At 40.2% G+C, this 19547-nt stretch overlaps 1 protein-coding gene across 3 annotated transcripts in view; it reads right to left on the reverse strand.

Moving 5' to 3' along the window:
• The window catches only part of LOC109882897 (uncharacterized), a 34855-nt gene that overhangs the window by 6853 nt on the left and 8455 nt on the right, over positions 1-19547 (reverse strand). For 2 of the 3 annotated variants that reach the window (XM_031809594.1, XM_031809592.1), the window contains 8 exons: positions 18256-18308; positions 17438-17503; positions 14453-14518; positions 11329-11394; positions 9204-9257; positions 6640-6705; positions 1082-1154; positions 813-885 (listed from right to left, as the gene is read on the reverse strand). In XM_031809594.1, coding sequence (XP_031665454.1) covers positions 813-885; positions 1082-1154; positions 6640-6705; positions 9204-9257; positions 11329-11394; positions 14453-14518; positions 17438-17503; positions 18256-18308 — 517 coding nt within the window. The remainder of the gene's footprint in view (positions 1-812; positions 886-1081; positions 1155-6639; positions 6706-9203; positions 9258-11328; positions 11395-14452; positions 14519-17437; positions 17504-18255; positions 18309-19547) is intronic. The other variant, XM_031809593.1, reaches the window with a different exon arrangement.

Consider the following 19547-nt stretch of genomic DNA (forward strand, 5'->3'; position numbering starts at 1 on the left):
TACCTGGAACCAGACGGTTTTTCATGACAGGGTTCTGCGTAGACCCCAGAAGGGCTCCGCCCTACAGGGATGGAACCACAAACCCACGTGTGTATACAGCAGCATACTGTTCTTTCCAGCTTTAATACTATAACAATAAAATGCATTAACTTTGTATATTAACTGAATGTTCACTGTAACCAGTTGGCAGGAAATGTTTAACAATGTATTATTTGACCCTGCTGGTCATTTATGAACATTTGAACATCTTGGCCATGTTCTGTTATAATCTCCACCCGGCACAGCTAGAAGAGGATTGGCCACCCCACATAGCCTGGTTCCTCTCTAGGTTCATAATCTCCACCCGGCACAGCCAGAAGAGGACTGGCCACCCCACATAGCCTGGTTCCTCTCTAGGTTCAAAATCTCCACCCGGCACAGCCAGAAGAGGACTGGCCACCCCACATAGCCTGGTTCCTCTCTAGGTTTCTTCCTAGGTTTTGGCCTTTCTATGGAGTTTTTCCTAGCCACCGTGGTGCTTCTACACCTGCATTGCTTGCTGTTTGGGGGTTTTAGGCTGGGTTTCTGTACAGCACTTTGAGATATCAGCTGATGTACGAAGGGCTATATAAATACATTTGATTTGATTTGATTTGTAATGAAGAACCCTCTTGTTCCTGGTAGAACCGTCCTGAATTCAACAAATGGTGATACAAATAGTTATTCAAAGAAACCGCTATAAAAAGGTTCTTCACAGCCCAGGAAAGGCTTCTCCTACAGGGAACAATGGGGGAAAAATGAAAAACTAGTAACCTTTTTGTGTTGAAACTCACCCAGTATGTTACTATGACTTCTGGTGTGTCCTCCGGATTTAAATTCCATGGCCACTTGACATGCTGCATTCTCCTGGATGCATAACAACACATAACAAAACCTTACAGGCAGTTGTATCAACCCAACCTCCTGAAATACGATTGCCCACGTCAAACTTTCAAACAGCCAAATAAACAGGGATAAAGCCATATTTACTATATGTAGCCAGGGGGTAAGTTACAAAGCAACTTTAAAAAATAAAGACTGATGTTTCATCTATGTGTCTGACCTGTAGCTTAGCGCTAGGACCGCTAGGAGACCCATTCCAGCAGCACCAACCCCGAGCAACACAGACAGGTCACCTGAAGTCACATGAAGTGAAACATAAAGTGAAACAAGTGTGTTTTACCTTTCCCTAGCCTACTCCTAACTGTGGAGTTGTGTATTACCTGTCCCTAGCCTCCTCCTAACTGTGGAGTTGTGTCTTACCTGTCCCTAGCCTCCTTCTAACTGTGGAGTTGTGTCTTACCTGTCCCTAGCCTCCTCCTAACTGTGGAGTTGTGTCTTACCTGTCCCTAGCCTCCTCCTAACTGTGGAGTTGTGTATTACCTGTCCCTAGCCTCCTCCTAACTGTGGAGTTGTGTCTTACCTGTCCCTAGCCTCCTCCTAACTGTGGAGTTGTGTCTTACCTGTCCCTAGCCTCCTCCTAACTGTGGAGTTGTGTCTTACCTGTCCCTAGCCTCCTCCTAACTGTGGAGGTGTGTCTTACCTGTCCCTAGCCTCCTCCTAACTGTGGAGGTGTGTCTTACCTGTCCCTAGCCTCCTCCTAGCTGTGCTGTTGTGTCTTCCCTCTCCCTAGCCTCCTCCTACCTATGCTGATGTGTCTTACCTGTCCCTAGCCTCCTCCTACATGTGCTGATGTGTCTTACCAGTCCCTAGCCTTGTCCTAGCTGTGGAGGTGTGTCTTACCTGTCCCTAGCCTCCTCCTACCTGTGGAGGTGTGTCTTACCTGTCCCTAGCCTCCTCCTACCTGTGGAGATGTGTCTTACCTGTTCTTAGCCTCCTTCTACCCGAAGAGGTGTGTCCCACCTGTCCCTAGCCTCCTCCTACCTGTGGAGGTGTGTCTTACCTGTCCCTAGCTTCTTCCTACCTGTGGGAGGTGTGTCCTACCTGTCCCTAGCTTCTTCCTACCTGTGGAGGTGTCTTGCCTGTGGAGGTATGTCTTACCTGTCCCTAGCTGCCTCCTACCTGTGGAGGTGTGTCTTCTGACTTGTGGAGTTGGGTCTTACCTGTCCATAGCTGCCTCCTACCTGTGGAGGTGTGACTTCTGACTTGTGGAGTTGGGTCTTACCTGTCCCTAGCTGCCTCCTACCTGTGGAGGTGTGTCTTCTGACTTGTGGAGTTGGGTCTTACCTGTCCCTAGCTGCCTCCTACCTGTGGAGGTGTGTCTTCTGACTTGTGGAGTTGGGTCTTACCTGTCCCTAGCTGCCTCCTACCTGTGGAGGTGTGTCTTCTGACTTGTGGAGTTGGGTCTTACCTGTCCCTAGCTGCCTTCTACCTGTGGAGGTGTGTCTTCTGACTTGTGGAGTTGGGTCTTACCTGTCCCTAGCTGCCTCCTACCTGTGGAGGTGTGTCTTCTGACTTGTGGAGTTGGGTCTTACCTGTCCCTAGCTGCCTCCTGCCTGTGGAGGTGTGTCTTCTGACTTGTGGAGTTGGGTCTTACCTGTCCCTAGCTGCCTCCTACCTGTGGAGGTGTGTCTTCTGACTTGTGGAGTTGGGTCTTACCTGTCCCTAGCTGCCTCCTACCTGTGGAGGTGTGTCTTCTGACTTGTGGAGTTGGGTCTTACCTGTCCCTAGCTGCCTCCTACCTGTGGAGGTGTGTCTTCTGACTTGTGGAGTTGGGTCTTACCTGTCCATAGCTGCCTCCTACCTGTGGAGGTGTGTCTTCTGACTTGTGGAGTTGGGTCTGCTCATTTCGTGGCCGTTTCGCCAATGCATACTGTGACTTCAGTCAGTACCGTTATTTGTTTTGAACAGCTGAGAAACGTTTTTTCCTTGAGCTAAAAATACAGCGTGTAAACTAACTAGACTTTTCAAAAACAATATAAATACATTGCTTTTTTAGAAATGATGTTTCGTTGTTGCATTTAACCGTCTAGAGTTGATTGACAGTCCCACACTTGAACCTAATTAGCATAATAATAAAACATCCCCATCAAAATCCGTCTGTAGGGATTTTGCTACATCCATTTTTGGTCATGTGACTCACTGTCTGTAGGGATTTTGCTACATCCATTTTTGGTCATGTGACTCACTGTCTGTAGGGATTTTGCTACATCCATTTTTGGTCACGTGACTCACTGTCTGTAGGGATTTTGCTACATCCATTTTTGGTCACGTGACTCACTGTCTGTAGGGATTTTGCTACATCCATTTTTGGTCACGTGACTCACTGTCTGTAGGGATTTTGCTACATCCATTTTTGGTCATGTGACTCACTGTCTGTAGGGATTTTGCTACATCCATTTTTGGTCACGTGACTCACTGTCTGTAGGGATTTTGCGACATCCATTTTTGGTCACGTGACTCCCTGTCTGTAGGAACAATCCATTTTCATGAACGGGGTGGTGTACCTAAACTATCTGGTGAATGTCCTGTATACAGTGCATTCGGAAAGTATTCAGAGCCCTGTAATTTTTCCTTTTACGTTACAGCCTTTATCTAAAATGGATTAAATTAAACATGTTCCTCATCAATTTACACACAATACCCCCATCATGACAAAGCAAAAACAGATGAATAAAATGAAAATGTATTAAATATAAAACCATAAAAAATACATTTAAAATAAGCAGTGAATAGTGAAGACGTCGCATCTGCTTTGCGCTTAGTGGGACTATAATTAGTTTTCAACAGGACAATGACCCAACACACCTCCAGGCTGTGAAGGGCTATTTAACTAAGAAGGAGAGTGATGGAGTGCTGCATCAGATGACCTGGCCTCCACAATCACCTGACCTCAACCTATTTGAGATGGTTTTGGGATGGGTTGGACTGCCTAGTGAAGGAAAAGCAACCAACAAGTGCTCAGCACATGTGGGAACTCCTTCAAGACTGTTGGAAAAGCATTCCAGGTAAAGCTGGTTTAGAGAATGCCGAGAGCGTGCAAAGCTGTCATCAAGGCAAAGGGTGGCTACTTTCTCACTGTGGACAAACTCTTGATAGATGGACAGCTATTCCGAAACAGCTCTATAACACCATGGCTGTCCTAAATTGTACAGGGACTTTAGGTTACCAAAAAAAGAAAGTATGGCAACTGTAAAAATATCTGAACACTATGAAGTGGATATGAACACAAGTACTCAAATACATGCTCACTTACACATACACACACACACACACACACACACACACACACACACACACACACACACACACACACACACACACCTTCTCTCACTCTCTCTATTGTTGAGAACTTTTTTTATCATTTAATGAGTATCTTGTTTGTTTATCTTGTTGATGTATTTGTCTACAAGGTTATATATGTTTACAACAAGCAAGGGGAAGATATCAGAATAGGGGCATTGGGGGAATAATAACATATTGTATGGAATACATTTGTACTGTAGTGAAGCCGTTTCTAGAGGTGTCTTTTAAGTTTTACTGGAGGACAACCTATTTTTGACTAAGACAAAATCATTTATAACTGAACCTATAATAATAAATAATAATAATATAGTATAATATAGGTTCAGCAAATCCCCTTATTGTTTGGGAGACCTTTAAATGTACCTTCAGAGGACATTCAATTCATTATTCATCAATAATGAAAAAGCAGTTTCTGTCTAAAGAGACAAGACTAACAAGGGAAATACATGACCTAATAGTACAGGTAGACAATAAAACGATACTACAGAGATACAACATAATGTCATCTAATACAAAACTATAAAGTAAACTGTATGAAATATGGAGAAAAATGCACAAACTTCTTCCTGAATGTCCAATATAGGAACGCTAACAAAAATAATTTGCAGAAACTCGTTACTGAAGATGGAGTCATCTATGATTCTCCGAATTATATTTTAAAAGAGGACGCTAGTTATTTAGGCAGATGTTCTCTTTTCCATCTCATCCTCTCCCACTGAATGAAGATTACCATAAGGAATTCTAATAAAAAATAAAAAATAAATGAAAATTAACAAATGTACAGAAGATAAGTGTGAAGGCCAAATTACAGCGGAATAACCTTTTGAGGCTATTAAATCCTTTCAGTCTGGAAAAAACCCAGGGCTTGATGGAATACCGGTAGAGGTATATAGAAATGGTAGTCTGTCAGGTACTCAGCAGGAAGGTCTGATTTCACTATTATTCAAACAAGATCCAGATGGCAAATTTAAAGACCCAGTCTATCTAAAAAACTAGATGCCCCTTACACTTCAATGTTCTGATGCAAAAATACTAGCGAAATGCATAGCACTTTTCCAGGTATTGTTCATCCTGATCAGACAGGTTTTTTACATGGACGATACATTGGAGATAATATATGACAACTACTAGAAATAATAGAACACCATGAAACATATAAGAAGCCAGGCCTGGCTGTTGTTGTGGATACTTGTTGGTATTTAAAGCAGATTTTGAAAAGGCCTTTGATAAAGGAAGACTACATTTCGGTGATTCTCTTATAATTATTTATAATTTACTTCATAATAATAATTGAATATTTATATTTATTATAATTTAGTTTACATACACTTAATATTTATTTTCTGAACTTGAACTATTAGTAATCATTAGTTATAATAGAAACATGAGGGGTGCCATAATGAAGCTCGGGAGGGGCTGAGTGCAGGGGAAACGATCACATTTAGCAGTACTGATAAAGGGAGGAACTGTTGAAGGCTCATATCACTCAGCTCCCTGCTCAGTGATAAGGAGGAGATGTATGTATGTATGTATGTATGTATGTATGTATGTATGTATGTATGTATGTATGTGTGTGTGTGTGTGTGTGTGTGTGTGTGTGTGTGCTTGCGTGCGTGCGTGCGTGCGTGCGTGCGTGCGTACGTACGTACGTATGTATGTATGTATGTATGTATGTATACTACCACGGGTGAAGCCATGTTTTATGGGCAGAATAAACTTGGTTTAAAGCGTTCATAGTGTCCGTTGAGTTTGTACTAACAGGATCAAACACGACTACGACAACTGAACTGTGTTAAAGGATCTAACACGGCTAAGAAACCTAAACAATGTTAAGGTATCAAATGTGGCTAAGAAACCTAAACAATGTTAAGGTATCAAATGAGGCTAAGACAATTATACCATGTTCAGGTATCAAATGTGGCTAAGAAACCTAAACAATGTTAAGGTATCAAACGAGGCTAAGACAAGTATACCATGTTAAGGGATCTAACGAGGCTAAGACAACTTAACCATGTTAAGGTATCAAACGAGGCTAAGACAATTATACCATGTTAAGGTATCAAACGAGGCTAAGACAATTATACCATGTTAAGGTATCAAACGAGGCTAAGACAATTATACCATGTTAAGGTATCAAACGAGGCTAAGACAATTATACCATGTTAAGGTATCAAATGTGGCTAAGACAAGTAAACAATGTTAAGGTATCAAATGTGGCTAAGACAAGTGTACCATGTTAAGGTATCAAACGAGGCTAAGAAACCTAAACAATGTTAAGGTATCAAACACGTTTGTATAATAGATAACCCAATCTAGCATTGACTGTGGCTACTGTATGTCTCATATAATTTGCTATTGTCATTCATTTGTAATTTTGCTCTGGTATTCTTGGACATCTCTATGCTTTGTACTCACCATCCGAGTCTGCACTTTGGTCTATCTCATTGTCTGCCTCTTCCAACCCATCAATGAAGAGGACACCTAGAACAAAGATCCTCACTATTAGGACTGGGAAGAGGGTTAGTCAGAGATAGTTAATCATTTTGAGATGTGGGAGAGGGTTAGTAGAAATGTATGTGAAATTAAGAAAACCACCATCATTTCTGAAAATATGTAACTTATTTTAAATGGTGTGAAATCATCAACGGAATTGCAACTCTATGTAGAAACTCACAATTCAATTGACAGGAAGTTTTACATAAGTATTCCTACCCCCTGTAGAAGCACCTTCGGCAGTGATTACAGCTGTGAGTCTTACTGAGGAAGTCTCTTTCTACACCTCGATTGTAGAACATTTACTTATTACTCTTTTCAAAACTCTTTAACTCTTTAAGCTCTGTCAAATTGGTTGTTGATCCTTGCCAGACATCCTTCTTCAGGTCTTGCCATAGACTTTCAAGTAACTCTGCCACTCAGGAACATTCACGGTCGTCTTGGTAAGCCTACTCAAGTGTAGATTTGGTCTTCTGTTTTTGGTTATCGCCCTGCTGAAAGGTGTATTCATTTACCAGTGTCTGGTGGATAGCAGACTGAAACAGGTGTTTCTCTAGGATTTTGCCAGTGCTTAGTTCCATTCTGTTTCTTATGTTTTATTCTAAAGTTAAGTGCTTGGCCACATGTTTTGCAATAATAGTTTAGTGTCATGTTTTAAACTGTTGGTCTCATGGTGAAATCCTTGAGCGGTTTCCTTCCTCTCCGGCAACTTAGTTAGGAAGGACACCGGTATCATTGTAGTGCCTCTGTGTTTTGATACACCATGTGTAATAGAAACTTCACCATTCTTCGTAGGATATTCAATAGGTATCCTTCTTTGCAAGGAATTGGGAAAACCTCCTGGTGTATGTTGTTGAATCTGTGTTTGAATAAGGGACCTCAGATAATTGTATTTCACAGCAAAATCATGTTTTAGTCTCCATAGGGTGGGCGTGCCCATTGACCCCCGCTAGAAGGGTGTTGACCCTGGAACTCATTGATCCGACACCATAAAAAAATGTAGACGATCCATTCCCGTGATGTCATGCCCTGACCTTAGAGAGCCTTGTTTATTCTCTATTTGGTTAGGTCAGGACCATCCATTCCAATCCCTACACTGAGCTAGCCACACTTCCCCTTTGTATGAATCAAACTGTATTTACACAGCACATTTCTTGCATTTAAAAAAAATCTAATCTAATAGCAGGTAGAAAAATAAAGACACATGATGTTTCTACACAAATATAAAATTAAGATAGACAAGAATAAAATGTAAATAGCAAAACAATGGTACAATAACAGCGGACATGAGAGAGTAAAGCAACAATATAATAAATAAAAGTTGATAAAATAAAGAAGAAATATAGAAAGGGGTTATATAAATAAATTAGATAATAGGGTTAAGACAACTGTAAACTTGTTAAGGGATCAAATGAGGCAAAGACAACTAAACTATCGGCTTCCTATTTCGCAACAAAGCCTCCTTCACTTATGCTGCCAAACATACCCTCGTAAAACTGACTATCCTACCAATCCTTGACTTCGGCGATGTCATTTACAAAATTGCCTCCAATACTCTACTCAACAAATTGGATACAGTCTATTACAGTGCCATCCGTTTTGTCACCAAAGCCCCATATCCTACCCACCACTGCGACCTGTATGCTCTCGTTGGCTGGCCCTCGCTTCATATGTCGCCAAACCCACTGGCTCCAGGTCATCTATAAGTCTTTGCTAGGTAAATCCCCACCTTATCTCAGCTCACTGGTCACCATAGCAGCACCCACCCATAGCACGTGCTCCAGAGGTATAACTCACTGGTCACAACAAAACTCAGTTCCTCCTTTGGCCGCCTCTCCTTCCAGTTCTCTGCTGCCAATCACTGGAACGAACTGCAAAAATCACTGAAGCTGGAGACTCGTATCTCCCTCACTAACTTTAAGCACCAGCTGTCAGAGCAGCTCACAGATCACTGCACCTGTATATAGCCCATCTGCAAATAGTCCATCCAACTGCCTCACCCCCCATACTTTTAATTATTTTATTTATTTTGATCCTTTGCACCCCAGTATCTCTACTTGCACATCTACCTCTCCAGTGTTTAATTGCTATATTGTAAATATTTCGCCACCATGGCCTATTTATTGCCTTTACCTCCCTTATCCTACCTCATTTGCACACACTGTATATAGACTTTTTCTATTGTATTATTGACTGCATGTTTGTTTATAACATGTGTGTCTCTGTGTTGTTGTTTTTGTCACACTGCTTTTCTTGACCAGGTCGCAGTTGTAAATGAGAACTTGAAATAAATTTAAAAAATAATAATGTCAAGGGATCTAACGAGGCTAAGACAACTGAATCGTTAAGGAATTAAACACGTTTGTCTAATAGTTAACTCAATCTAACATTGACTGTGGTTACCGTATGTCTCATATAATTTACTACTATCATTCATTTGTAATTTTGCTCTGGTACTCTTGGACATCTCTGTGCTTTGTACTCACCATCCGAGTCTGCACTTTGGTCTATCTCATCCACCCCATCAATGAAGAGGATACCTAGAACAAAGATCATCACTATTAGGACTGGGATGAGGGTTAGTCAGAGATAGTTAATTATTTTGAGATGTGGGAGAGGGTTAGTAGAAATGTACGTGAAATTAAGAAAACCACCATCATTTCTGAAAATATGTAACTTAATTTAAATGGTGTGAAATCATCAACGCAATTGCAACTCTATGTAGAAACTCACAATTCAATTGACAGGAAGTTTTACATAAGTATTCCTACCCCCTGTAGAAGCACCTTCGGCAGTGATTACAGCTGTGAGTCTTACTGAGGAAGTCTCTTTCCACACCTTGATTGTGGATTGTTTTCAAAACTATTTAACTCTTTAAGCTCTGTCAAATTGGTTGTTGATCCTTGCCAGACAACCTTCTTCAGGGCTTGCCATAGACTTTCAAGTAACTCTGCCACTCAAGAACATTCACGGTCGTCTTGGTAAACCCACTCAAGTGTAGAATTGGTCTTGTGTTTAAGGTTATTGTCCTGCTAAAAGGTGAATTAATATCCCAGTGTCTGGTGGAAAGCAGACTGAAACAGGTGTTTCTCTAGGATTTTTCCTGTGCTTAGTTCCATTCTGTTTCTTATTTTTAACCTGAAGTTAAGTGCTTGGCCACATGTTTTGCAATAATAGTTTAGTGTCTTGTTTTAAACTGTTTGTCTCATGGTGAAATCCTTGAGCGGTTTCCTTCCTCTCCGGCAACTGAGTTAGAAAGGACACCGGTATCATTGTCGTTTGAATTGATACACCATCCAAAGTGTAATTAATAACTTCACCATTCTTCATAGCATATTCCGTTTTTTTAAAACCATCTACCAATACGTGCCCTTCTTTGCAAGGAAAACTTCCTGGTGTATGTTGTTGAATCTGTCTTTGAAATTCACTGCTTGACTAAGGGACCTCAGATCATTGTATTTCACAGCAAAATCATGTTTTAGTCTCCATAGGGTGGGCGTGCCCATTGAACCCCCCCTAGAAGGGTGTTGACCCTGGAACTCATTGATCCGACACCATAAAAAATGTAATTGAAAGTTACACCCATTCATCTGTCAGTGTTGTCTGACAAACAGTAACTTCTATCTCGGACGATCCATTCCAATCCCTACACTGAGCTAGCCACACTTCCCCTTTGTATGAATCAAACTGTATTTACACAGCACATTATGTTTCTACACAAATATAAAATGAAGATAGACAAGAATAAAATGTAAATAGCAATACAATGGTACAATAACAGCGGACATGAGAGAGTAAAGCAACAATATAATAAATAAAAGTTGATAAAATAAAGAAGAAATATAGAAAGGGGTTATATAAAAAAAGTAGATAATAGGGTTAAGACAACTGTAAACTTGTTAAGGGATCAAACGAGGCAAAGACAACTAAACCATCGGCTTCCTATTTCGCAACAAAGCCTCCTTCACTTATGCTGCCAAACATACCCTCGTAAAACTGACTATCCTACCGATCCTTGACTTCGGTGATGTCATTTACAAAATTGCCTCCAATACGCGAGGTATTTCTCACTGGTCACAACAAAACTCAGTTCCTCCTTTGCCCGCCTCTCCTTCCAGTTCTCTGCTGCCAATGACTGGAACGAACTGCAAAAATCACTGAAGCTGGAGACTCATATTTGAACCATGTTAAGGTATCAAACGAGGTTAAGACAAGTATACCATGTTAATGTATCAAATGTGGCTAAGACAACTTGTTAACCTATCAAACGTGGCTAAGACAACTGAATCGTTAAGGTATCAAACACGGTTGTGTTTTATTTATTTTACCTTTATTTAACTAGGCAAGTCAGTTAAGAACAAATTCTTATTTTCAATGACGGCCTAGGAACAGTGGGTTAACTGCCTGTTCAGGGGCAGAACGACAGATGTGTACCTTGTCAGCTCGGGGATTTGAACTTGCAACCTTCCGGTTACTAGTCCAACACTCTAACCACTAGGCTACCCAATCTAACATTGACTGTGGGTACTGTATATCTCATATAATTTGCTACTATCGTTCATTTGTAATTTTGCTCTGGTTCTCTTGGACATCTCTAAGCTTTGTACTCACCATCCGAGTCTGCACTTTGGTCTATCTCATTGTCTGCCACTTCCACCCCATCAATGAAGAGGACACCTGGAACAAAGATCATCACTATTAGGACTGGGGAGAGGGTTAGTCAGATATAGGGTTAGTTATTTTGAGATGGGGGAAGAGGGTTAGTTAAAATGTATGTGAAATAAAGAAAACCACCATATCTGAAATTATGTAACTTAACAGGTGTCAAATCATCAACAGAATTGCATCCCCATGTAGAAACTCATCTTTAAATTGACAGGAATTTTTACCTGCTTTTACATTGAACTAAAACTGGTCAATCTAAGTAGTAAACTGTACAAGGGTACACTGTAACTTCATCAATGTATTTGTCTTGCTTTTTTATTTCTGAAAACAATAGGCAAAGGGACCAAACCTTGCTTGCAGAATTTTGTGTAAAAATGGAATATGAAACTAAATAGTAGAACATTTTGAATTCAATATTTTTCCACACGTATTTGGAAGCATTACAGCGAAGGCTGAATGATTTGATAAAAATAGCACATTTCAAGTACAGTGAGCTCCAAAAGTTTTGGGACAGTGACATATGTTGTTTTGTCTCTGTACTTCAGCACTTTGAATTTGAAATGATACAATGACTATGAGGTTAAAGTGCAAGACTGTCAGCTATGATTTGATGGTATTTTTATCCATACCAGGTGAGCCGTTTAGAAACTTACAGCTCTTTTCCTACATACAAAACATCAAAACGTATTCATAGCCTTTAACTTACTCCACATGTTGTTGTGTTACGGCCTAAATTCAAAATTGTAAAAAAATACAACCCTCACCGGTCTACACACAATACCGCATGATTGCAAAGTAACAACATGTTTTTATGAATGTTAGAACATTAAATTAAATACAGAAATATGTCATTTACATAAGTATTCCTACCCCCTGTAGAAGTACCTTTGGTAGTGATTACAGCTGTGAGTCTTACTGGGGAAGTCGCTTTCCACACCTCAATTGAGCAACATTTACTTATTATTATTTTCCAAACTCTTTCAGCTCTGTCAAATTGGTCGTGGATCCTTGCCAGACATCCTTCTTCAGGTCTTGCCATAGACTTTCAAGTAACTCTGCCACTCAGGAACATTCTCGGTCGTCTTGGTAAGCCTACTCAAGTGTAGATTTGGTCTTCTGTTTTTGGTTATCGCCCTGCTGAAAGGTGAATTAATATCCCAGTGTCTGGTGGAAAGCAGACTGAAACAGGTGTTTCTCTAGGATTTTGCTTAGTTCCATTCTGTTTCTTATGTTTTATTCTGAAGTTAAGTGCTTGGCCACATGTTTTGCAATAATAGTTTAGTGTCATGTTTTAAACTGTTGGTCTCATGGTGAAATCCTTGGGCGGTTTCCTTTCTCTCCGGCAACTTAGTTAGGAAGGACACCGGTATCATTGTAGTGCCTCTGTGTTTTGATACACCATGTGTAATAGAAACTTCACCATTCTTCATAGGATATTCAATAGGTATCCTTCTTTGCAAGGAATTGGGAAAACCTCCTGGTGTATGTTGTTGAATCTGTGTTTGACTAAGGGACCTCAGATAATTGTATTTCACAGCAAAATCATGTTTTAGTCTCCATAGGGTGGGCGTGCCCATTGACCCCCGCTAGAAGGGTGTTGACCCTGGAACTCATTGATCCGACACCATAAAAAAATGTAGACGATCCATTCCCGTGATGTCATGCCCTGACCTTAGAGAGCCTTGTTTATTCTCTATTTGGTTAGGTCAGGACGATCCATTCCAATCCCTACACTGAGCTAGCCACACTTCCCCTTTGTATGAATCAAACTGTATTTACACAGCACATTATGTTTCTACACAAATACAAAATGAAGATAGACAAGAATAAAATGTAAATAGCAAAACAATGTACAATAACAGCGGACATGAGAGAGTAAAGCAACAATATAATAAATAAAAGTTGATAAAATAAAGAAGAAATATAGAATGGGGTTATATAAATAAATTAGATAATAGGGTTAAGACAACTGTAAACTTGTTAAGGGATCAAACGAGGCAAAGTCAACTAAACTATCGGCTTCCTATTTCGCAACAAAGCCTCCTTCACTTATGCTGCCAAACATACACCCTCGTAAAACTGACTATCCTACCGATCCTTGACTTCGGCGATGTCATTTACAACATTTCCTCCAATGCTCTACTCAACAAATTGGATGCAGTCTATTACAGTGCCATCCGTTTTGTCACCAAAGCCCTATATACTACCCACCGCTGCGACCTGTATGCTCTCGTTGGCTGGCCCTCGCTTCATATGTCGCCAAACCCACTGGCTCCAGGTCATCTATAAGTCTTTGCTAGGTAAATCTCCACCTTATCTCAGCTCACTGGTCACCATAGCAGCACCCACCCGTAGGACGTGCTCCAGAGGTATAACTCACTGGTCACAACACAACTCAGTTCTCCCTTTGGCCGCCTCTCCTTCCAGTTCTCTGCTGCCAATCACTGGAACGAACTGCAAAAATCACTGAAGCTGGAGACTCGTATCTCCCTCACTAACTTTAAGCACCAGCTGTCAGAGCAGCTCACAGATCACTGCACCTGTATATAGCCCATCTGCAAATAGTCCATCCAACTGCCTCACCCCCCATACTTTTAATTATTTTATTTATTTTGATCCTTTGCACCCCAGTATCTCTACTTGCACATCTACCTCTCCAGTGTTTAATGGCTATATTGTAAATATTTTGCCACTATGGCCTATTTATTGCCTTTACCTCCCTTATCCTACCTCATTTGCACACACTGTATATAGACTTTTTCTATTGTATTATTGACTGCATGTTTGTTTATAACATGTGTATCTCTGTGTTGTTGTTTTTGTCACACTGCTTTCCTTGACCAGGTCGCAGTTGTAAATGAGAACTTCAAATAAAAAAAATAAAAAAATAATGTTAAGGTATCAAACGTGGCTAAGACAACTGAATCGTTAAGGAATTAAACACGTTTGTATGATAGTTAACCCAATCTAGCATTGACTGTGGGTACTGTATGTCTCATATAATTTGCTACTATCATTCATTTGTAATTTTGCTCTGGTATTCTTGGACATCTCTGTGCTTTGTACTCACCATCCGAGTCTGCACTTTGGTCTATCTCATTGTCTGCCTCTTCCAACCCATCAATGAAGAGGACACCTAGAACAAAGATCCTCACTATTAGGACTGGGAAAAGGGTTAGTCAGAGATAGTTAATTATTTTGAGACGTGGGAGAGGGTTAGTAGAAATCTATGTGAAATTAAGAAAACCACCATCATTTCTGAAAATATGTAACTTAATTTAAATGGTGTGAAATCATCAACGCAATTGCAACTCTATGTAGAAACTCACAATTCAATTGACAGGAAGTTTTACATAAGTATTCCTACCCCCTGTAGAAGCACCTTCGGCAGTGATTACAGCTGTGAGTCTTACTGAGGAAGTCTCTTTCCACACCTTGATTGTAGAGCATTTACTTATTACTCTTTTCAAAACTCTTTAACTCTTTAAGCTCTGTCAAATTGGTTGTTGATCCTTGCCAGACATCCTTCTTCAGGTCTTGCCATAGACTTTCAAGTAACTCTGCCACTCAGGAACATTCACAGTCGTCTTGGTATGCCCACTCAAGTGTAGATTTGGTCTTCTGTTTTTGGTTATCGCCCTGCTGAAAGGTGTATTCATTTACCAGTGTCTGGTGGAAAGCAGACTGAAACAGGTGTTTCTCTAGGATTTTGCCTTTGCTTAGTTCCATTCTGTTTCTTATTTTTATTCTGAAGTTAAGTGCTTGGCCACATGTTTTGCAATAATAGTTTAGTGTCATGTTTTAAACTGTTGGTGTCATGGTGAAATCCTTGAGCGGTTTCCTTTCTCTCCGGCAACTTAGTTAGGAAGGACACCGGTATCATTGTAGTGCCTCTGTGTTTTGATACACCATGTGTAATAGAAACTTCACCATTCTTCATAGGATATTCAATAGGTATCCTTCTTTGCAAGGAATTGGGAAAACCTCCTGGTGTATGTTGTTGAATCTGTGTTTGACTAAGGGACCTCAGATAATTGTATTTCACAGCAAAATCATGTTTTAGTCTCCATAGGGTGGGCGTGCCCATTGACCCCCGCTGGAAGGGTGTTGACCCTGGATCTCATTGATCCGACACCATAAAAAAATGTCATTCAAAGTTACACCATTTCACCGGTCAGTGCTGTCTGACAAACAGTAACTTCTATCTCAGACGATCCTTTCCCGTGATGTCATGCCCTGACCTTAGAGAGCCTTGTTTATTCTCTATTGGTTAGGTCAGGACGATCCATTCCTGTGATGTCATGCCCTGACCTTAGTGAGCCTTGTTTATTCTCTATTTGTTTAGGTCAGGACGATCCATTCCTGTGATGTCACGCCCTGACCTTAGAGAGCCTTGTTTATTCTCTATTTGGTTAGGTCAGGACGATCCATTCCTGTGATGTCAGGCCCTGACCTTAGAGAGCCTTGTTTATTCTCTATTGGTTAGGTCAGGACGATCCATTCCTGTGATGTCACGCCCTGACCTTAGAGAGCCTTGTTTATTCTCTATTGGTTAGGTCAGGACGATCCATTCCTGTGATGTCATGCCCTGACCTTAGGGAGCCTTGTTTATTCTCTATTTGTTTAGGTCAGGACGATCCATTCCAATCCCTACACTGAGCTAGCCACACTTCCCCTTTGTATGAATCAAACTGTATTTACACAGCACATTATGTTTCTACACAAATACAAAATGAAGATAGACAAGAATAAAATGTAAATAGCAAAACAATGGTACAATAACAGCGGACATGAGAGAGTAAAGCAACAATATAATAAATAAAAGTTGATAAAATAAAGAAGAAATATAGAATGGGGTTATATAAATAAATTAGATAATAGGGTTAAGACAACTGTAACCTTGTTAAGGGATCAAACGAGGCAAAGTCAACTAAACTATCGGCTTCCTATTTCGCAACAAAGCCTCCTTCACTTATGCTGCCAAACATACCCTCATAAAACTGACTATCCTACCGATCCTTGACTTCGGTGATGTCATTTACAAAATTGCCTCCAATACTCTACTCAACAAATTGGATGCAGTCTATCACAGTGCCATCCGTTTTGTCACCAAAGCCCCATATACTACCCACCGCTGCGACCTGTATGCTCTCGTTGGCTGGCCCTCGCTTCATATGTCGCCAAACCCACTGGCTCCAGGTCATCTATAAGTCTTTGCTAGGTAAATCCCCACCTTATCTCAGCTCACTGGTCACCATAGCAGCACCCACCCGTAGCACGCGCTCCAGAGGTATATCTCACTGGTCACAACAAAACTCAGTTCCTACTTTGGCCGCCTTTCCTTCCAGTTCTCTGCTGCCAATCACTGGAACGAACTGCAAAAATCACTGAAGCTGGAGACTCGTATCTCCCTCACTAACTTTAAGCACCAGCTGTTAGAGCAGCTCACAGATCACTGCACCTGTACATAGCCCATCTGCAAATACTCCATCCAACTAACTCACCCCCCATACTTAATTTATATTTTTTTATTTTGCTCCTTTGCACCCCAGTATCTCTACTTGCACATCTTCCTCTCCAGTGTTTAATTGCTATATTGTAAATATTTCGCCACCATGGCCTATTTATTGCCTTTACCTCCCTTATCCTACCTCATTTGCACACACTGTATATAGACTTTTTCTATTGTATTATTGACTGCATGTTTGTTTATAACATGTGTGTCTCTGTGTTGTTGTTTTTGTCACACTGCTTTTCTTGACCAGGTCGCAGTTGTAAATGAGAACTTGAAATAAAAAAAATAATGTCAAGGGATCGAACGAGGCTAAGACAAGTATACCATGTTAAGGTATCAAATGTGGCTAAGACAACTTAACCATGTTAAGGTATCAAACGTGGCTAAAACAACTGAATCGTTAAGGTATCAAACACGGTTGTATAACAGTTAACCCAATTTAACATTGACTGTGGGTACTGTATGTCTCATATAATTTGCTACTGTCATTCATTTGTAATTTTGCTCTGGTACTCTTGGACATCTCTGCTTTGTACTCACCATCCGAGTCTGCACTATGGTCTATCTCATTGTCTACCTCTTCCACCCCATCAATGAAGAGGACACCTAGAACAAAGATAATCACTATTAGGACTGGGGAGAGGGTTAGTTGTAGTGAAGAAAACCACCATCGTATCTGAAATGAGGTAACTTAACTGGTGTCAAATCAATCAACAGAATTGCATCCCTGTGTGTACAATTATATGGTCAGGAATGTTTTACCTGCTTTTACATTGAATGAAAACTTGTTCATCTCGGTGGTATACAAGGCTAGTATTTTCTCCATTGCTACTTCTGTTCGGTTAGTCCTTTATTTAAAGGAATCATGAATCGATCAAGCTGATCTTAACTATTAAAAGGCCCATTTCTATTTTGCCCTGTTTATCAAAAGTGTTGGAAAATCTTGTCAATAATCAATTGACTGGCTTTCTTGATGCCTATAGTATTCTCTCTGGTATGCAGTCAGGTTATGGATGTGTCACTGCAACCTTAAAGGTTCTAAATGATGTCACCATTGTCATTTTTTGTATTTACATTTGCCCCAAACATAACACTTTGCATTGAGGACAAAAAAATATAATATATTATTTATTTTCACCCGTCTGCCAAAAGGTGCCCTTCTATGTGAGGCATTGGAAAACCTCCCTGGTGTTTGTGGTTGAATCTATGTTTGAAATGCACTGCTCGACTGAGGGACCTTAAAGATAATTGGGGTACAGAGATGAGGTAGTCACTCAAAAAGTATGTTTGCCTTGCATGTTTAAGTGTGAAAACAAGAAGCACAGTATATTAAAGAGAGGACCAAGCACAGGCTATACCTTGCAGCAGCCAAAACAGGAAGATGAGTCTCTCTATTCCTCTCATCTGTGTACTAGGGGAGAAAAACACACAAACACACACATGAATACAAAATCTCACAATTTTACTGTTTCTTTTCATTTCTTTGGTACTATGTGGTGAATTTTCAAAACTCTCAGCACAAAACTCCAAACTGGTATCACTTCTAATGCAGGCAGTCTGACATTCAACACCTTTCATTTTTCATTGTTTGTCCTCACATTTTAGTTTGACATGTTTTGTGCCATCGGGAAAAGCCTCTATCAACCCTTGATACAATTTGGAAATCAACTTTAGAAGTTTGTCAGACTGCCTTAAAATAGTTTACATCTTTGAAGCTTCTTGCTTATCCAGTGTTTGCTCCACAGAGTAAATAAACCGGGCTCGTACAGACAGTGGCAAGTCAAATTCAAGGACTTTCAAGTACTTTTTCAAGCACTGATATGTATTTTCAAGGACCATCAATTTGTAGTAGTTAGTAGTTATGCAATTATTTCTAATTGCCACCAGATGGCAGTATATCGCCACAACCTCATGAAGAAAAACAACAGTATTCATCACTACCTTACAAGTTCTTCTCAATAATAACTTGTTTCCCTAGATATTTACTACATTTACATGAACAGTAACTTAAGTCACTACTGATGACACATGAATAGTAACTTAAGTCACTACTGATGACATATGAACAGTAACTTAAGTCACTACTGATGACACATGAATAGTAACTTAAGTTAGCACTGATGACACATGAACAGTAACTTAAGTCACTACTGATGACACATGAATAGTAACTGAAGTCACTACTGATGACACATGAACAGTAGCTTAAGTCACTACTGATGACACATGAATAGTAACTTAAGTTAGTACTGATGACACATGAACAGTAGCTTAAGTCACTACTGATGACACATGAATAGTAACTTAAGTTAGTACTGATGACACATGAAAAGTAACTTAAGTCACTACTGATGACACATGAACAGTAACTTAAGTCACTACTGATGACACATGAATAGTAACTTAAGTCACTACTGATGACACATGAATAGTAACTTAAGTCACTACTGATGACACATGAATAGTAACTTAAGTCACTACTGATGACACATGAATAGTAACTTAAGTCACTACTGATGACACATGAACAGTAACTTAAGTCACTACTGATGACACATGAATAGTAACTTAAGTCACTACTGATGACACATGAACAATAACTTAAGTTAGTTCTGATGACACATGAAAAGTAACTTAAGTTAGTTAGTGA

The sequence above is a fragment of the Oncorhynchus kisutch genome, linkage group LG29, assembly GCF_002021735.2.
Source record: "Oncorhynchus kisutch isolate 150728-3 linkage group LG29, Okis_V2, whole genome shotgun sequence".
Classification (NCBI taxonomy): Eukaryota; Metazoa; Chordata; class Actinopteri; order Salmoniformes; family Salmonidae; genus Oncorhynchus; species Oncorhynchus kisutch.